This window comes from Sprattus sprattus (genome assembly GCF_963457725.1).
Source record: "Sprattus sprattus genome assembly, chromosome: 15".
NCBI classification, from domain to species: domain Eukaryota; kingdom Metazoa; phylum Chordata; class Actinopteri; order Clupeiformes; family Clupeidae; genus Sprattus; species Sprattus sprattus.
In genome coordinates, this window is record NC_137913.1 from 16,810,073 (window position 1) to 16,827,112 (window position 17,040).

A 17,040-nucleotide genomic window follows, 5' to 3' on the forward strand; every position below is an offset into this window, starting at 1 on the left:
TGAAAACAAGGTACAAAACTTGTCATATGCAAGCCCTCCAGGGAACAGTTTGGGTATTCTGCTTTAGCTTAATGTCTACAAAATGCTTCAAAATGACTGCACATCCATGCACTTCATGCACTGAGTGGTAAGATCTCCTGTTGGGATCCCATGCATCTGCTACCTTCTCCAGTCCAAAGAAAGCAGGCAGAAGAAGTTAGGGTGCCTGGGTCACTTCACAAATCCCATCCAATATGACCCAGGGTGCACATCATCATCCACCATTGTTGTTTTTTCCCCCTCATTATATCACATTATTTGTCTTTTGTTGTTGTTGTTGTTGTTTTTATTACTTTTTTGCTGTTTCTTTCAGTCAGCTGGGTGTGATCTCATCAAAGTGTGACAGATCACTCCCATTGGTTCGTTGTCTCTACTTCATGCCACTGCGCAGGACCTGATTTGCTGCGATGAGCATGACGCTAATGATGAAAGCGATGGCAAACGCACAGATCAGGCTCTTCCTCACGCATGTCTGCTTGACCTGCTGCGTGGGACTCTCAGCTGGAACGAGAGAGAGAGAGAGAGAGAGAGAGAGAGAGAGGTAAAAGGACAGACGAAAAAACAAAACAAGGTTTAGGCGGCCCTGATCTAGTGAACCAGATCTCATTACACGCGCTGAGCGCAGCTGATGGTGGCGTTCAGTGCTGACACGCTGTCACCACTGCCACAAAGAAAACTCATCACAAGCGAACGACACAAGCAGCTGAACAACACAATTATGACTGAGAACAACCCACAGCCTTTTTTTTGCTCTCTCTTTCCCTCTATGGAAGAACCTCCTCAGCATAGTGAGCATAATGGCTGCATAATGACTCTAAGCCAACACTGAAAATAAATGGATGCAAATAGACACGTTCCCTTACTGTCTATATCCACCTGGCAGTCCCCCGGGTTCGCAATGTGGCTTTCCTCGGTCATGATGATGTTCTCAATGTCCTTCATGGACAGGTGATCGCAGAAGGTGTCGTACAGCAGTCTCTTCAACTCCTCCACCGTTAGTTTCTGCATGTCGCACTGAAGAAAGAAAAGGGACAGGATGTTTTGCCGAATTCTTCATCAAAGTCCTTTGTGCTACAAATGACCTCATGCTCATATATAAAGAAAAAATGTCATTCCACGGTGACGTTTCTCAAAGTCTTTTTTCTCGAGGCCGAAAGGTTTTTTCTGAAAAACATATGCAGATTAAACTCCATATCCCTCTACCTTCGACTGCCTTGTTAATGCATACTATTAGTCTGCCGCAGTGTCGGCAGTGTGTCTGTATCATTTAAACTTCAATTCAAAGTCACTTTCCTGTTTGAATGCACAAGGCACAGCCTGCCATTACTTTTTGCAAACATTGCTTGTACTGCAGCACCGGGTATGGTACGTCTGCATTGATTCATCAAGGTTAATACACCTAAATGTATTTGCACAGTTGCTTTTGAAACCCTTACGGAATGGTTTTCTGGCATTAGGATGGATGTCAATCTAGCTTTCACAATTTGGTGTATGTCTGATGTGAGTCATTGACCTGCTGACTCAGTCCACTATTAACAAACAATATGATGTGATTAAACTTAACAGCACATTACAAGTCAAGGTGGACTGTGAGGGTGTTTCTGTATTTCCTTGTTGTGCCAGGACCTTGCAGTGAACCAGGTATGCAGAACAGATCCAATGCCAGGTGTCTGGAGTTGAGTGATTAAAACGTTTTGTCACTGGGAGGGCCCAGCATTCCCATGCCTAATTTAGTTGGCAATCTAGATCGGCGCGTCTTGCGTCTGTCCTTGTCGGTTATAATGGAAGGGACGCTGCTAATCATTACCTTCCAGAAGACTGAGTCAAAGTCTGTTCCATTAAACTTGTCTGGCATGCCAGCCGCTGTCAGCTTGGGACCAAGGAGGGTGACGAATTCTTCAAAGTCTACCTGGCCGTCCCCTGAGAGAGAGAGACAGCGGGGAGGAGTGGAGAAAGTGAGGGGGGGAGGAAGAGAAAAGGAGGAGGAAGTGCACTTTTTTCTGGATCAACGAACACAGATTACCATCTTCTCACAGCAAAACAACAACCAAAAAAATCATTCACTTCTCCAAGGTCAAGATGCCTAAACCTGTCTCTACCCCAGAACCCCCCCCCACCCCCACACACACACACACACTCACACACACACACACACACACACACACACACACACACACACACACACACACACACACACACACACACACACACACACACAGAGACACACACACACACACAGACACAGAGACACACATACACGCATACACATTGAGACACCCACAGACACACATGCGCACGCGCGCATACACACCACTTACCATCCATATCGAGTCTCTGGATGATGACCTCCAGTTCCACCTCGTTGGGCATGTACCCCAGGGAGCGCATGGCCATGCCCAGCTCCTGCTTGGAGATGAAGCCATTCCCATCACGATCGAACACCTTGAAGGCCTCTCGGATCTCTGCAAGAGAGGGGTCAAAGTTCATGAACGCACAGAATAATTTGCAGATGCTTCCATGTATATTGCATCAATAAATCTCAAACTTGTTCTGTCAGCTGGGGTGACTGACTAGCGACACTAGGCAAAGGATTGATTGACAATGTGATTTTCGAGGGAGATGTTGAGCTAAACACACACACACACACACACAATACAGTCTTGCCACACGGATCCGCTCTCTCATTGTTTCTGCCTGTCTTTAGTTTGACACATTTCTATGCAGGGCAGGAAAGGGAAAAAAAAATCTCAATCAAAATGGCTGATTGCATTAAAAAAATTAGGTCTGTGAAAAGATTGCGCCTCGCGCTAACTCCCACACCAGGATGGTGGCCCTAGGACTTCCAGAGGTCTTGGGTGAGGGTGTGAAGAACACGGCAAAACAAGGTGATATCCAGTGAACTTAAGTGAGAATTTATTTACAGTGCAAAAACAATGATGACAAAACAGTGCAGTGACAAAACGCCAGCAAACACACTCTAAACAGACAAACAAAAAAACTAACAAACAAAAACCAATTACTAATGCACAATTCTCCTTCACAATCAAAATCACTTCTACTTGCTTTTCAGTCTACCTGCTCTCCAGACTCCCACCCAGAAGTGAGAAACTCTTGAGCTTAAATAAAGCCTTCCCATTAACCTAATTGGAACATACCAATACAGAGAGGGGACTACACAGTCTGTTTCCATTACATTAAACATGATACACCATCACATTATCCCCACACCAATCATTGCCTTTCCCCCATCCCAATTACATAATTAACTCCGCATTTAATCATGCCATTGTCCAGTGCTCATGTTTCTTGGGGGACGGAAAGTTCGCGGGACCAGGAAGTGTGTGTGATGTCAATGCTTGTTTGTGTGGTGCGACAATGTATGGATTAACGGCGTGAAATGAGTTATGGAGCGGATACAACTGGTACCTAGCTGATCGCTGTGATGGTGAAGTAACTGGGTGAGTAACAGAGGGATTTGTGAAATATGATCGTGCTGTGTTGGAATGGATACACGGTTGCCGGCACCGTGCAACATTCCAAAGTAACCGGGTGGTGTATGGATGCGTGTGTGCGTGTTTCCGTGTGGCAGAGAAGTAGCGTTCAGTTTAAATGTCGCGGGTGGTGTCAGGCGCGTTAGGGAAAAGGAGGGGCTGCCTTTTCACATTTCCTTCCACCTCAGGAGGCTCGACACTGGGGTGGCGAGACAGGAAATCAGCCACCAGGTTCTGTTTTCCGGCCCTATACTGCACGGTAAACCTGTAAGGCTGCATAGCCAAAAACCATCGGGTTATACGGGCATTAGTGTCCTTCATTGTCCCCAGCCACTTCAAGGCTCTGTGGTCTGTCTCTAGCACAAAGTCTCTACCCAATAGGTAGTAGCGGAAAGTGTCCAAGGCCCACTTCACCGCAAGACACTCCAACTCCACGGCTGAGTATCTCGTTTCCCGGGGAAACAGCTTGCGGCTGATGTACGCCACCGGCCGCTGCTGCTCTCCCTCCCCCTGGAGTAGTACTGCCCCCAGACCAACTCCAGAGGCATCAGTCTGCACCGTCCAAGGCTTTTCAAAGTCAGGGCTCTGCAGTACAGGGTCACTGCAAAGAGCCCCCTTCAAGTCTTTGAAGGCTTTCTCATGTTGCTCCTCCCACTGGACCTTTGGAGACCCAGCCTTTCTGGTCAGGTCAGTGAGAGGCGCCGCCCTTGTGGAAAAGTTTGGCACAAAGCGCCTGTACCACCCTGCAAGCCCCAAAAAGGACCGGATATCCTTTTTGGTCTGGGGCTGCGGGCAGTTTTGGACAGCCTCCATCTTCTCTTTCTGAGGCCGAATCACCCCACGGCCAACAATGTGGCCCAGATAGCGCACCTCCTGCTGGGCAAAAGCGCACTTCTTGGGCTGCACAGTCAGCTGTGCCTGATGGAGTCGCCTGAACACCTCAGAAAGATGCTGCATGTGCTCCACCCATGTGGCACTGTAGACAACAATGTCATCTAGATATGCCCCCGCAAAGGCGCCAGTCCCCTCCAGCACACGGTCCATTAGCCGCTGGAACGTGGCTGGCGCCCCCTGCAGGCCAAAGGGCATCATCTTAAAATGGAACAGGCCCTGGGGTGTTCTGAAGGCTGTGTAGGGTCTGGCCTCCATAGCAAGAGGAACTTGCCAGTAGCCTTTGCTTAAATCCAAAGTTGTTATGAAATGAGCCCTTCCTAGGCGCTCAATGAGGTCCTCCAGTCTTGGCATTGGGTAGGCGTCAAAGTGTGACTGAGCGTTCACCTTGCGGAAGTCGATGCAGAAACGCATGCTGCCGTCCTTCTTCGGAACCAGGACAATCGGGCTGCTCCAGGCGCTCTCTGACCGCTCAATCACACCCAGCCTTTTCATTACCTGCAGCTCCTCCTGGAGGGCAGGCAACATTCGCTCCGGCACCCGGTACATCCGCTGTCGAACCGGGGTGGAGTCCTTCATGCGGATATGGTGCTTTGCCAGGGACGTGTTCCCAGGCTGCTCACTGAACAGGCCATCGGGGATGATGGCCCGCAAATCTTGCTGCTGTTGTGAGGTGAGGTGTGAAAAATCCAGCTCCCCAGCTGGACGTTCAGTTGGGAAGAACTGCTCCGGACTGTCTTCCTCCTCCTTCACAGCTTGCACCAGCAACTGTTGACTTGGTGGCACTTCTCTTTCATGCCACTCTTTCAGCAGGTTTATGTGGAATACCTGCTTCTGCTTTCTTCTTTCCGGCATTTCCAGCTCGTAGGTGGTGGGCCCCAGCTTCCTGCTGATGCAGTATGGTCCCTGCCACTTGGCCAGTAGCTTATTCTCCTCCGTAGGCAGGAGCAAGAGAACTCTTTGGCCGGCCCGGAAAGTCCGCTGCCTCGCTTTCTTGTCGTACCAGCCTGTCTGGGTCTCCTGGGCACGCTGAAGATTCTCCCCAACCAGGCTGGTCATCTCCTCCATCTTCTCCCTCATGGCGATGACATAGGTGAGGATGTTGGTGGTGGTGGACTTTGGGGACTCCCAGGCATCCCTGAGCAGATCCAGAGGCCCCCGCACCTGTCTGCCATACAGGAGTTCAAAAGGCGAGAACCCTGTTGAGGCTTGAGGAACCTCTCGATAGGCAAACATCAGGTAGGGTAGCCAACGGTCCCAGTCCTTGCCATTCGCGGCCACAAACTTTCGCAGCATGCCTTTCAGGGTCTGGTTGTACCGCTCCACCAGGCCATCAGTCTGAGGGTGGTAGGGAGTGGTCCTTATTCCCCTTATCCCTAACAGCCTATACACCTGCTTTAGGGTGTTGGAGAGGAATGCTGTTCCCTGATCTGTTAATATCTCCTTGGGAATCCCTACCCTGGAGAATAATTGTAGGATGGCAGGGGCAATGGTTCTGGCCGTTACCTTACGTAAGGGGAAAGCTTCGGGGTAGCGTGTGGCGTAATCACAAATTACCAGAATGTACTGGTGTCCTGACTGTGTGCGTTCTAAAGGGCCAACGATGTCCATCGCTATTCTAGAGAACGGCACCTCTATGACTGGGAGTGGCTGTAGTGGGAACGGCTTGACCTTGTGTTTGCTGGAGATCTGACACTTGGGACATGTTCTGCAGTGTCTGTGGACATCAGTATACATGCCTGGCCAATAAAATCTACTGGCCAACCTCTGCAGGGTTTTAACATTACCCAAATGCCCAGCCCAAGGAATATCGTGTGCCAAGCGGAGGAGCTTTGGTCTGAGACTACAGGGGATCACTAGCTGCTCAGTGCTGCCACCCTCAGGCTGATGATACAGCAGGCCATCTTGCACAAAGTAACACTCCCCAGAGAGCGCCTTGGCCTGACCTGTGCTCACCCCATCAACCTCAGTAGCCTTGCTGAAGAGCTCGCGAAGCGACTCATCCTTACCCTGTAGCTCTTTTAGGTCGGTGGGTATATCCCAAACATCCTCACCATCACAAGACATAACTTCCTGATCGGTGCTACTCAACCCTCGCACAGTGCCAAACATCTTTTCCCTTCTGCGCTGGACACGACTCTTTCGCTCTTTTGTCTTCTCTGGGGAACTAATCTCTTCTTGACGGAATGGCATTAAATCCAACCACTGCTGTGCTTCTGTCTCCTCAGCTAAGACCTTCTTAGTCTGAGACCTGGTAGCCACCATACTCATTGGCAGAGTAGACTGCACCAGTTCTGACAGAATCAACACATCCTGGCCTAACACAACTGGATGACTCAACCCCTTGACTATACCCGCTTTAAGCTTATATGTGTGCTCCCTAACCTGCAGACATATCTCGGCTATCGGGTACTCATGCTCATCCCCGTTCACACAGCACACCCTGAGGCGTCCCCCTGTCAGCGATTCCGGCTGATCCACCAGGTAGGGGCGCACCAGCGTCTGAGTGCTGCCTGTATCTAGCAGAGCCCTGGCTGGCCTGCCATTAACAGTGACACCCATCACCTGCACTTTACCAGCACAATAAGGTTCCTTAAACAGTCTAGGGATAACACACAATCCTGAAGCCTTGGCTTTCTTAACAGGGCAGTCTCTGATTAGATGCCCTGGATTACCACAATAGTGACATCCATTACGGCCTCCGCTCATGGGGGTTCGGGTTGTCGGTGTAAATGTGGGTCTGGGTGTGGTTGAGTGTCGTGCTGTGTACTGTTGAGGGGGGTAATATCTAGTGCTTGGCCCCCTATTCTGCTCGCTAGGAACCACTCCACTCCCATAACTCTCAGACTTACCCCTCATCACCGGTCGGCTGGAGCTTGGTGAGCGGAAGTCTTTTCGTCCATGTCGGGCAGCCAGGAAAGAGTCCACAAACTCTGCGGCTCCGTGTCCTGTGAGGGGGTTGTGCTCCTTAACCCACACTCGCACCTCCGGGGACAATGAGCTAAGAAACTGCTCCAATATGAGCAGCTCCCCTACCTCTTCCACTGTTCTCTCCATCGGCTTAATCCATTTTGTAAACAAGTCTTTTAGTCGGTTGTAGAACTCCCTTGGGGTCTCTCCCGTTGGGCAGTGTGGGTCTCGAAACCTCTGCCGGTAGACTTCATTATTTATTTCATATTTTGCCAAGATTGCCTCCTTCACCTTGACATAATCCATCATCACGTTTGGATCCATGGCTACATACGCCGCCCGTGCTTTTCCCGTCAGGTAGGGCACCAGGAAAATGGCCCAGTCAGCTGGAGGCCACCTGTAGGCTGTAGCCAGCCTTTCAAAGGTCGTCAGGTACTGCTCCACGTCGTCACCTTCCGCTAACTTCGGCACTGCTGCCCTGTGCCAGGCTGCTGGCGATGGTGCTGGAGGTGGTGGGGCTGCTGGTGGTGCTACTGGTAGCACGCCGGGGTGCGCTGCTGGTGGTGGTGGTATAACTATTGGCGCCGCTCGCGCTGCATCTCCATGCAACGGCTGCCTCCCCCGTTCCATCTCCAGCTCATCATGGAAGTTGTTGAGCTGCACCTGAACACCTCGCCACCTCTGCTCCTGCTTATGCGCCTCACGTTCCTGGGTCTGTAGGGACTTCTGCAGGAGATTATACAGGGATGTGAGGTCCAGCGCCTCTGTCGGTCGTTCCCCGACAACTACAGGCTCTGCCTCTCCCCCTCTGGCTCCTTCATCCTCAGCTGGCGTAAATAGGTCATCCTGGACCAACCGTCTATACGCCATACCTTGGTTCTGATCCACCAGGGCCCGTCTCGTCGGTCCCTTCCTCTGTCCTCTAGGAGGCGCCACGATCCCACTTCTGACACCAACTGTGAAAAGATTGCGCCTCGCGCTAACTCCCACACCAGGATGGTGGCCCTAGGACTTCCAGAGGTCTTGGGTGAGGGTGTGAAGAACACGGCAAAACAAGGTGATATCCAGTGAACTTAAGTGAGAATTTATTTACAGTGCAAAAACAATGATGACAAAACAGTGCAGTGACAAAACGCCAGCAAACACACTCTAAACAGACAAACAAAAAAACTAACAAACAAAAACCAATTACTAATGCACAATTCTCCTTCACAATCAAAATCACTTCTACTTGCTTTTCAGTCTACCTGCTCTCCAGACTCCCACCCAGAAGTGAGAAACTCTTGAGCTTAAATAAAGCCTTCCCATTAACCTAATTGGAACATACCAATACAGAGAGGGGACTACACAGTCTGTTTCCATTACATTAAACATGATACACCATCACATTATCCCCACACCAATCATTGCCTTTCCCCCATCCCAATTACATAATTAACTCCGCATTTAATCATGCCATTGTCCAGTGCTCATGTTTCTTGGGGGACGGAAAGTTCGCGGGACCAGGAAGTGTGTGTGATGTCAATGCTTGTTTGTGTGGTGCGACAATGTATGGATTAACGGCGTGAAATGAGTTATGGAGCGGATACAACTGGTACCTAGCTGATCGCTGTGATGGTGAAGTAACTGGGTGAGTAACAGAGGGATTTGTGAAATATGATCGTGCTGTGTTGGAATGGATACACGGTTGCCGGCACCGTGCAACATTCCAAAGTAACCGGGTGGTGTATGGATGCGTGTGTGCGTGTTTCCGTGTGGCAGAGAAGTAGCGTTCAGTTTAAATGTCGCGGGTGGTGTCAGGCGCGTTAGGGAAAAGGAGGGGCTGCCTTTTCACAAGGTCTGTTGCAACAATATCCTCTAGTATTTGAAAGCATGGGAAAACATTCTGCTTATGGATGACTGACTGGCCTCATTGATATGCATTGTAGATCATCGTTCAGTCATTTGCAATTTTCTACCTGCCAAGTCTTAATGTCAAATACCTAATTATGAAATATCTGGCATTGTAGAAATCTGGCCCTACTATAAATCTCCCACCATCCATACTGTACTGTACCCAGGGGCGCAGATAGCACTGGGGACGGGGGAGGACATGTCCCCCCCAGATTCATAGTGACCCCAATCCGTCCCCACCATTCTCCCTACGTAAGGCGACTAGCATCAGTTAAAAACTCTGCACAGCTGATTAGGCGATGAAAGCGTCCCCCCCCATTTAAAAATCCCATCTGCACAGCTGACTGTACCCTTGACCGGACCACAGCCTTGACAAGCATGCATGAAGACACCGCAGAATACATTCACTGACTCCTAGATCCTCTCCATCCATACACAGAATGTAACTGCAGTGTGTAGATTAATATGTAGATTGCTTTGTAAAAGTATCTTAGAAGCATGGGCAAAGAGCGGGAATGGGAAACGCTGCAGTGTAAATTGAACAGATGTGCTTCCTGATAAGCAGGCACAATACCCCGTTCACACTTCACGTAATTGAAAATGGAAGACGCGACCACAATGCAGCATCTGCTCACAAGTTTTGCAGGCTCACTTCAATGTCCCTGCTGTCCTGTACTGCATACGAATTGCCAGCCAATACAAGACATGCACCCCTTAGCCACAGTGGGCCAAAGTGTTTCTGTGGTACATCAGTAACACCTTTACCACCCACAACAAATTAAAAGATAACGACGCCATTTTGGACCTGTGGATATGGCATTGCATGTAATGAACAGCAACAGTAGGGACTCTAGCAGAGAGAAAAACACTTGGTCAGTATATAAGCCACAATGCAATTTTTGTATCTGACATGCCATTTACAATGTCTTGGCTGCCAGGAAGCTTAGTGCGGCTAAGCCCCTTTTCCTCTGGCCTCAGCATTGATCATCTCTCCCGTGGCTGCCAGAGATACTGAGGGCCTCCAGATACTGATTTCTCTCCACCAGCTGGGCTCCCCTTTGTTTATACAATAACAGTCCTCCCCTATCTGCCACTGCGCAACCTCCATCTGTCTGCTCCACAAAGCAGCTTTCGCATCCAAAAAACTCCCTCGCTCCGGGAAGGAAAGGTGTTATGAAAAAAGGGGGGATATTTCCTATGAAATTAATTGAAGAGTAAACTTAATTTGGGGTTTTTCTTTGGAAACGTGTTATGCAAAGACATGTAGGCCTGAGCACTTAGGTTACCTAAGAGACTAATAAAAAAATCTCTGAGATTCGGTTTCGCCATTACCTAACACGACTATGGGATATTCATTCACTTAGTCTAATCTACAGACACAAAAGTCATCGTCAAGCTTCAAACTTATCTTTGAACGTAACCCCTCTTTAGATAGAGCACATCAGTGTGCACAGCAGTCCTGAAATCCTCCAGGGGAAAAATACTACAAAGTCTTTCAAAGATAAAGGTTTAGATGCAAACGAAATGAACGTCAATGTCTCCTTATCAAAGGAGTCCCTTTAATCCTCGGCCAAGTACTCTACAAATCCCTTCGAGACCACAGGGTCTCAACTTTTAAAAACCTAATGACTGATATGCCATTTAAGACATTTAACTTTTATTCAACAGATAAAGTCTTCCCATGACAGTGTTTTGCACCACTTTTAACTAGATACTTCAACATGTATTCACTGACTATCTTCAGCGATCAAATGACTAGTGCAACCAGAGCAGTAGCTTCCATGTTTTCTGAATTAAAGCTATAATATATGAACTATATTCAAATTCTATACTTGTAAAGCTCTAAATTAAAGGATAAACACATAGACAAAACAACAATATGGGCTTAGCAGTGGGGAATGGCCTTTATATTTACAGACATTAAGTGGTTCTCAATTGATTTATGCTTGGCTCTGTGCCGTTGTTCTCAGCCTCTCACCCAAGCTCTGCTCCCCCTCTTTGGAAGTGGTCCCGCATGTGGGTCCGGTCCACACAACACCAAAGCTTAACCCATCACATTTCAGACAGTGACATTCGCTTTGATCCCTTAAGGTGCAGTTGAACTTCAAACACAGCCTCCTTTACCAGTGCCCAAAGAGAGGCGATGGAGGATGAATCAGAGTTTAGATGTTTAGGCTTCAGAACCCTTTCCGTCAGGTTAAGGCTCTATCACAGACCAACTGAAGCAATCGCCGCCTTAAGCCTACGGAATACAGATAGAGGTCCTCCACGTTAAATCTCGAGTGATAGATCACTGGAAAAGATTACGTGGATTCAGGTGGAGCTGATAGAAAAATCCTCACCACATACAGAAGGAATTGGTGGGAAGATATGAAGCAAAACAGCAAGTAACCTATTTATACCAGTATGCCATTTCCCAGCTAAACATTAATTTCTAAATGTAGATGTGGTTCTGCACGTGATTTTTCTTACTCACTCTGTGTCTCTGGGAGATCACTTACATGCTCAGAGTGAAGAGAAGGCGGGCATGACCCTCCCCAAAGCCTGAGCACTACCGCGGAGCTCAGTCACACACACACACACACACACACACACACACACACACACACACACACACACACACGCACACACAAACAGATCTCTCACAGTGGCCCAGTAATTGCAGCACCGCTACTCTTTATGTGATAGACTGAGAAAATCAATGCCACCAAAGCATCATTGAGTGAGTGAGTGTGTGTCAGAGATTGTATGCGTCTGTGTGTGGGTGGATAGAAGTTGGTATGTGTGTGTGAGTATGCTTGGTGTGTGTGTGAGTATGCTTGGTGTGTGTGTGTGTGTGTGTGTGTGTGTGTGTGTCTGTGCTCTGAGTGAGCATGTGTGATCCGTGAGGCTGTGCATCCATGCAGTGTGTGTGTGTGCATCCTTACGACTGCACTGAGGACTATTTTTAAAATTGTGTGGCAGCCCTAATCCATCTTCTGCTGAAAAAGGGGGGGCCTCCTTGAGAGCCCCATCAGATCTGAATATTACAGTAACTGCATTTTAACAAGGCTCTGGAGTATTTGGCTGAGTATTAGCTGCGGGAAGCCCGCCCGGGCGCCGAAGGGAACTCTCCACAGCTTTTTCTTCATTATCCTTTTTCTTAAACACGGGGCCCCTTTACACAATTGTCACCTGAATCCCACACAGAGAATGAGCTGGAGTAAATTGCCTCTGTCCACTCCTCTGGCTTCGTGGCTATGGTGACTAGGTTGCAGGTGTCTTGGGCACCGGAGTAATCTTGTTTTGGTGCTACACACAGCAATTTGTCCGGTTTTCTTTTTTACTTTTCAGCACAATCATTCATATTTGTGTTGTCCTACAAAAAGGCCTACAGACAAACAAACATATTTAACTGTGTATGCAGGATAAAATAGCCCTCAAACAATTCTGAAAGTAACAGGTATAACAAGTAATGACTGTGACACTAAAAATGGTTATCATTATCATTACTAGGAGAAATGGTAGAAGTAGTAGTAGTATTAAGCTTTTCTTGAAGGACCACCTCAAAATTTACAAATAAGATACCAACTCTCTGGATTCAAAAGGTACCCCCAACAAAAGAAGCAAATACAATCCTTAGACGGCCTCATGCAGATAGTCTTCATCTAGTCACAGCGCTTAACACAGTGCTTCAAATCGTCTCTCTTGACTTCATTTGGAAAACTAATTGATAGCTCCATTCTGTGTCTACATTCCAAAATGCTTCTGTTTTACGTGCATTACCCCTCCATCTATTCCACTGCTTCAGGATCCCTTGACTGCCTTTGGCTCAGGTCTGTCTGCCTCCCTGTGGTGTCATGGTGGGTGGGTGACTCACTACCTCCCCACTGCAAAAATCATTCTTGAGTGAATGCAGAGATAGTCTTGATCAGTAACGCACATCACCACCACCCCTCTAGATCCCGCCGCTAGCTGCAGCGGCCTGCCATAGCAAAAAGGGAATTATTATCATTTGACCCTATGGATTTTTACTGGTTTCTATTCGACTGCTTTTTCAATTAAATGCGGAGAGGTTACACCTCTTGGGCACCCCCCCCCCCCCCCCTTTACCCCCCAGAGCACCCTCCTACCGGCACCCTATTGTTCTCCTTCACTGGTGCTGCAGATGTGGCAGTCAAACGTATGCTTGAGAGCTCCGGAAATTGAATAAGGCAAGACCCCTTTGTCAGTTCACTGATGGGTAATTATACACGGACAGAACTTCGTCAGTAGTGGAAGGCTTCTGTCTGCGGTCATTGTTCGGGACACACTAAAGGGCTTTCGGTATTTAGACTGGCATTCGGGAGAAACATGGCATTTATTATAACAGGAAGGGGGTTGAGTAACAAGTGAGTGGCTTTTTGAGGATTTTTTTTTCTTGATTTTCTGTTTACAGTTTGGAGTAAGAAGCGAGGTTCTGCGTGCTGAATCTCTGCATCTTGACACAGAGCCAAGAGCATTCCACCAGCACTCTGTTTCTGCCGCTACCGGTCACCATGATGCTAAGTTGTGTTCCATTGCCATGGAAGCGTATGGTTTCAAAGAGCCGCCTTTGACCTTGCAAAAAACACACCAACGCAACACCCACTCACCGAGGTCAGGCATACCTTCTGTGTATAAATACAGAAGCACTGGGCAGCTGACTACATCCACACTCAGAAAAGCTCTCTAAGAGCAGTGCAAGTCAGCCAGTTATTGTTCCATTATATGTCTATGGGTTTATAAAAAGAAAATGCACACATGCCCACCCCCACACCGCTACCCACCTCCTATCCCTCGATGTAATTGCCATAATTTCACACTTTTAGTGCAACCGTGGCCTGGGGGCCTCGTAGGCATTTCAAGACATGACATTTCTGAGTGCGGCTGCACAGGTGGCAAAACAGCGGGCCTTAGCATGTAATGATATGAAAGCCTGCGTGGCCTTTAGCCTGCTGGAACATTCCCTTCTAACAGCTCTCTGCCTACGTTTCATTTTGGCTTTGCTCTACTGTTGCATGTTAATAAAAATCATTCAAAGCAGGTTGATTACATTTCACCCTCTCTAATAGATTTTGCAGCACATGTCTGTGTTCGGAACTCTATAACCATACGTGGAATAGCCATTGTGGACCTTTTAGTGGATAAATCAGAGTTACCAAGCAAATATGACAAACTCTACCAATTCTTTAGCCAACAGGAACCTAGAAGTTCACCATGCACCTTAACAGTATTTGTCTAGCCAACATACATGCTACAACCGCAGTCCCAAATTAATTGGATACAGTGTGATTAGTAAAGATGTCTGGAAGGCAACACAATTGTAATCCCATTATGACTGACACATAGTTGGCACCACGTAGCTTAAGCCTGGATGACGCAGTACATTGGATATGCCAATTAATGGATATCCATTCAAAGTAGGCCTGTTTCATGCACAGTGTACCACCACGCACCATTATGAAGCCATTCTAGCACATACCCAATGTTCATCTTTTTTGCTGCTCTTAACCTGGGGAGCTGACCCAACTCATCTTTCTTCATTCACAATGATAATAATAGAGAATGACGCAATGATGCAGCATGGATAGATAATACGGGTATTAATTCTGTGCAAACATCCGTTTCACTTTCTTTCATATTTTTATTTGGCGGGGGGTGGTTGGGCGGGGGGGGGGGGGGGGGGTCTGTCACATTGGAAGAATAAAAGTGCACCGTGTGTGGCGGTCGCCTGAACAAACAGTGAAAGGCTCACTTGTGACGGCTGACAAGCCTTGTGTGACTCACCGCACACATGAGAGGATTGGCGTCTCCTTATTACGGTAATGACTTCCTGTGTGCGCTGAGTCTCGTCCTCCTTCTTCTGGGGGGAGGAAGATAGGAGATGACAAGCCTCTCCGTTCTGATCCCGGAGAGGAAGCCAGACATATTCTTTTGACAAGGACAGAGAGACTCTTTTGTAGCTGACAGCCCAGCTAACCAGGTCCTCAGTGTCTCCCAGGAAAGACTGCTGCAGTTCCATCTGAGCAAACTAAAGGCTGCTAATGTATTTTACCTGATATGTCTAATGCTTCACCCGATATTCCTATATTTAAAAGGCTGCATGGGGACTTTATGCCACTGCAGTAATCATGGAATCAGTATGTGTTGGAGAATATGACTTATGGCCCATGGCTCAGCAGGGCTATTATGGATAATGCATGAAATGATTATGTAGTGAACTACTGCCTATTGATGTCAATTATGATCATTGCGTCTAAAGTTGTTTTACAGCGATATATCTTATTTATAAAGGCTTATGAAAGACTCTACATAATACTGCTGATGGGAAAGACATTGCCATGGCATGGCAGACAGATGTGGGGAGAGATAGCGGCTCCTCCCGTAACCTCTGCCACAAAGATCTGCACACAAACAGATGGTCCACAAGCAATACTGGAGGAAAACTTAGGGGATTAATAGAAAATGACACCGGCTGCTCCTCAGAAGTAAAACAAGTCACTGTTTGCTTTGCGTTCGGTGTGGTTTGCAAATGTAGTCTGTTCCTTTTGTGAGTTGGGTGTCAGTCTGCTCTGCAAGGATTTGGTGCCTATTTGCTGTACAGCAGCGAGCGATGCCATTGGAGCTCTGAGTGTTTAATTTGATTTCTGTGCCATTTATTTCACATGCCCCGGTGGACAGATGATGAAGGTAACTACACTCACTCAGTCTGAATGTCAATATTGACATCATAGCTGCTTGTTTCCTTCTGGTTCTATGCATAATAGCCATAGTTCTTTAACATTAGCTGGTACATAAAAAAAGATATAGTCACATTCTTCTCTAATTTAGAGTAGAGTGGATGCAACTAATCTTATCATAGAAAACTGTATTCTGTATTTTTCTTTAATTATCTCAATGTTTTTATTTCCTCATTTATTTTGAGCTTACAATCAAAGAAAGCAGGCAACAGATAGCCTGGAATGCGACAAAGCTTAACAGCTTAATAGATGAATGGCTGGATTGATTGTATAATTGTGAGAAGGTCTTAACAAAATATTAAGCACAAAACCATTTTAAGACATTGGAGTTTTAAAAAGAGTAAACAGAACATAATAGGACAACCTAAACAGGAAGAAATTATGGTACCAGATAGATATACTAATAACAGTGAAGTGCAGAGAAATGACATGCATAAAATTATGCCGAGATGGCTGTATAAAAAAAACTTCACAAAGCTCTAAGAGGGAAAGCTATGCACTCTGTTCCATAAGCATATCTGCATATCTGTCTTATTTATCAAAGATAACAAGTTGACAAGCCCCCCCCCAAGTTATCCCTGACATTATCGGCAATGCTTTTAACCCATATTTGTTCCAGGAAACTTTTTCTTGGATGGACTAAGAAATCTTTCTGCTGCCCGGCACCTTTAAATTAAATATTAGTGACATGGGTGATAAGGTGGCTTTCAGCCAAGGAGACAGAGAGATTCCGCACTAGCACCCAGTAACCCAATAAAAGAGAGAATGCAATCAACTGCAGATATTGCCTCTGACCTGCTTTTTCGGGAACCATTGAAGCAGAGCTGCCGTGTGGCTCCCAACAGTGACTCGGCTGGTAATTGAAAACCCAAGTCTCGTCTGCAGGTTTCATTAGCGGCCCGTCCCTCTCACCTGTCGCTCATTGCGGCGCCACCCAATCTGACCTGACACCACTCAATGGCTACCCTCCGCATTGCCTGCGAGGGGCAATTTGTCCTTTAACAAAAAGACTAATCTGAAGCTGACCACTACAATCAGACGTAAGTGCTTAGTTGACATGCACACTGAATAAACTG

The 17,040-nt window shown here is 47.3% G+C and overlaps 1 protein-coding gene across 1 annotated transcript in view; it reads right to left on the minus strand.

Moving 5' to 3' along the window:
* Nucleotides 1-409: 409 nt before the first annotated feature.
* Nucleotides 410-17,040, minus strand: part of cabp7a (calcium binding protein 7a) — a gene marked incomplete at both ends in the record, with an annotated part of 21,025 nt that continues 4,394 nt past the window's right edge. Inside the window, 4 exons of the mRNA XM_080853058.1 lie at nucleotides 410-540; nucleotides 903-1,053; nucleotides 1,847-1,959; nucleotides 2,358-2,501. Coding sequence (XP_080709184.1) covers nucleotides 410-540; nucleotides 903-1,053; nucleotides 1,847-1,959; nucleotides 2,358-2,501 — 539 coding nt within the window. The remainder of the gene's footprint in view (nucleotides 541-902; nucleotides 1,054-1,846; nucleotides 1,960-2,357; nucleotides 2,502-17,040) is intronic.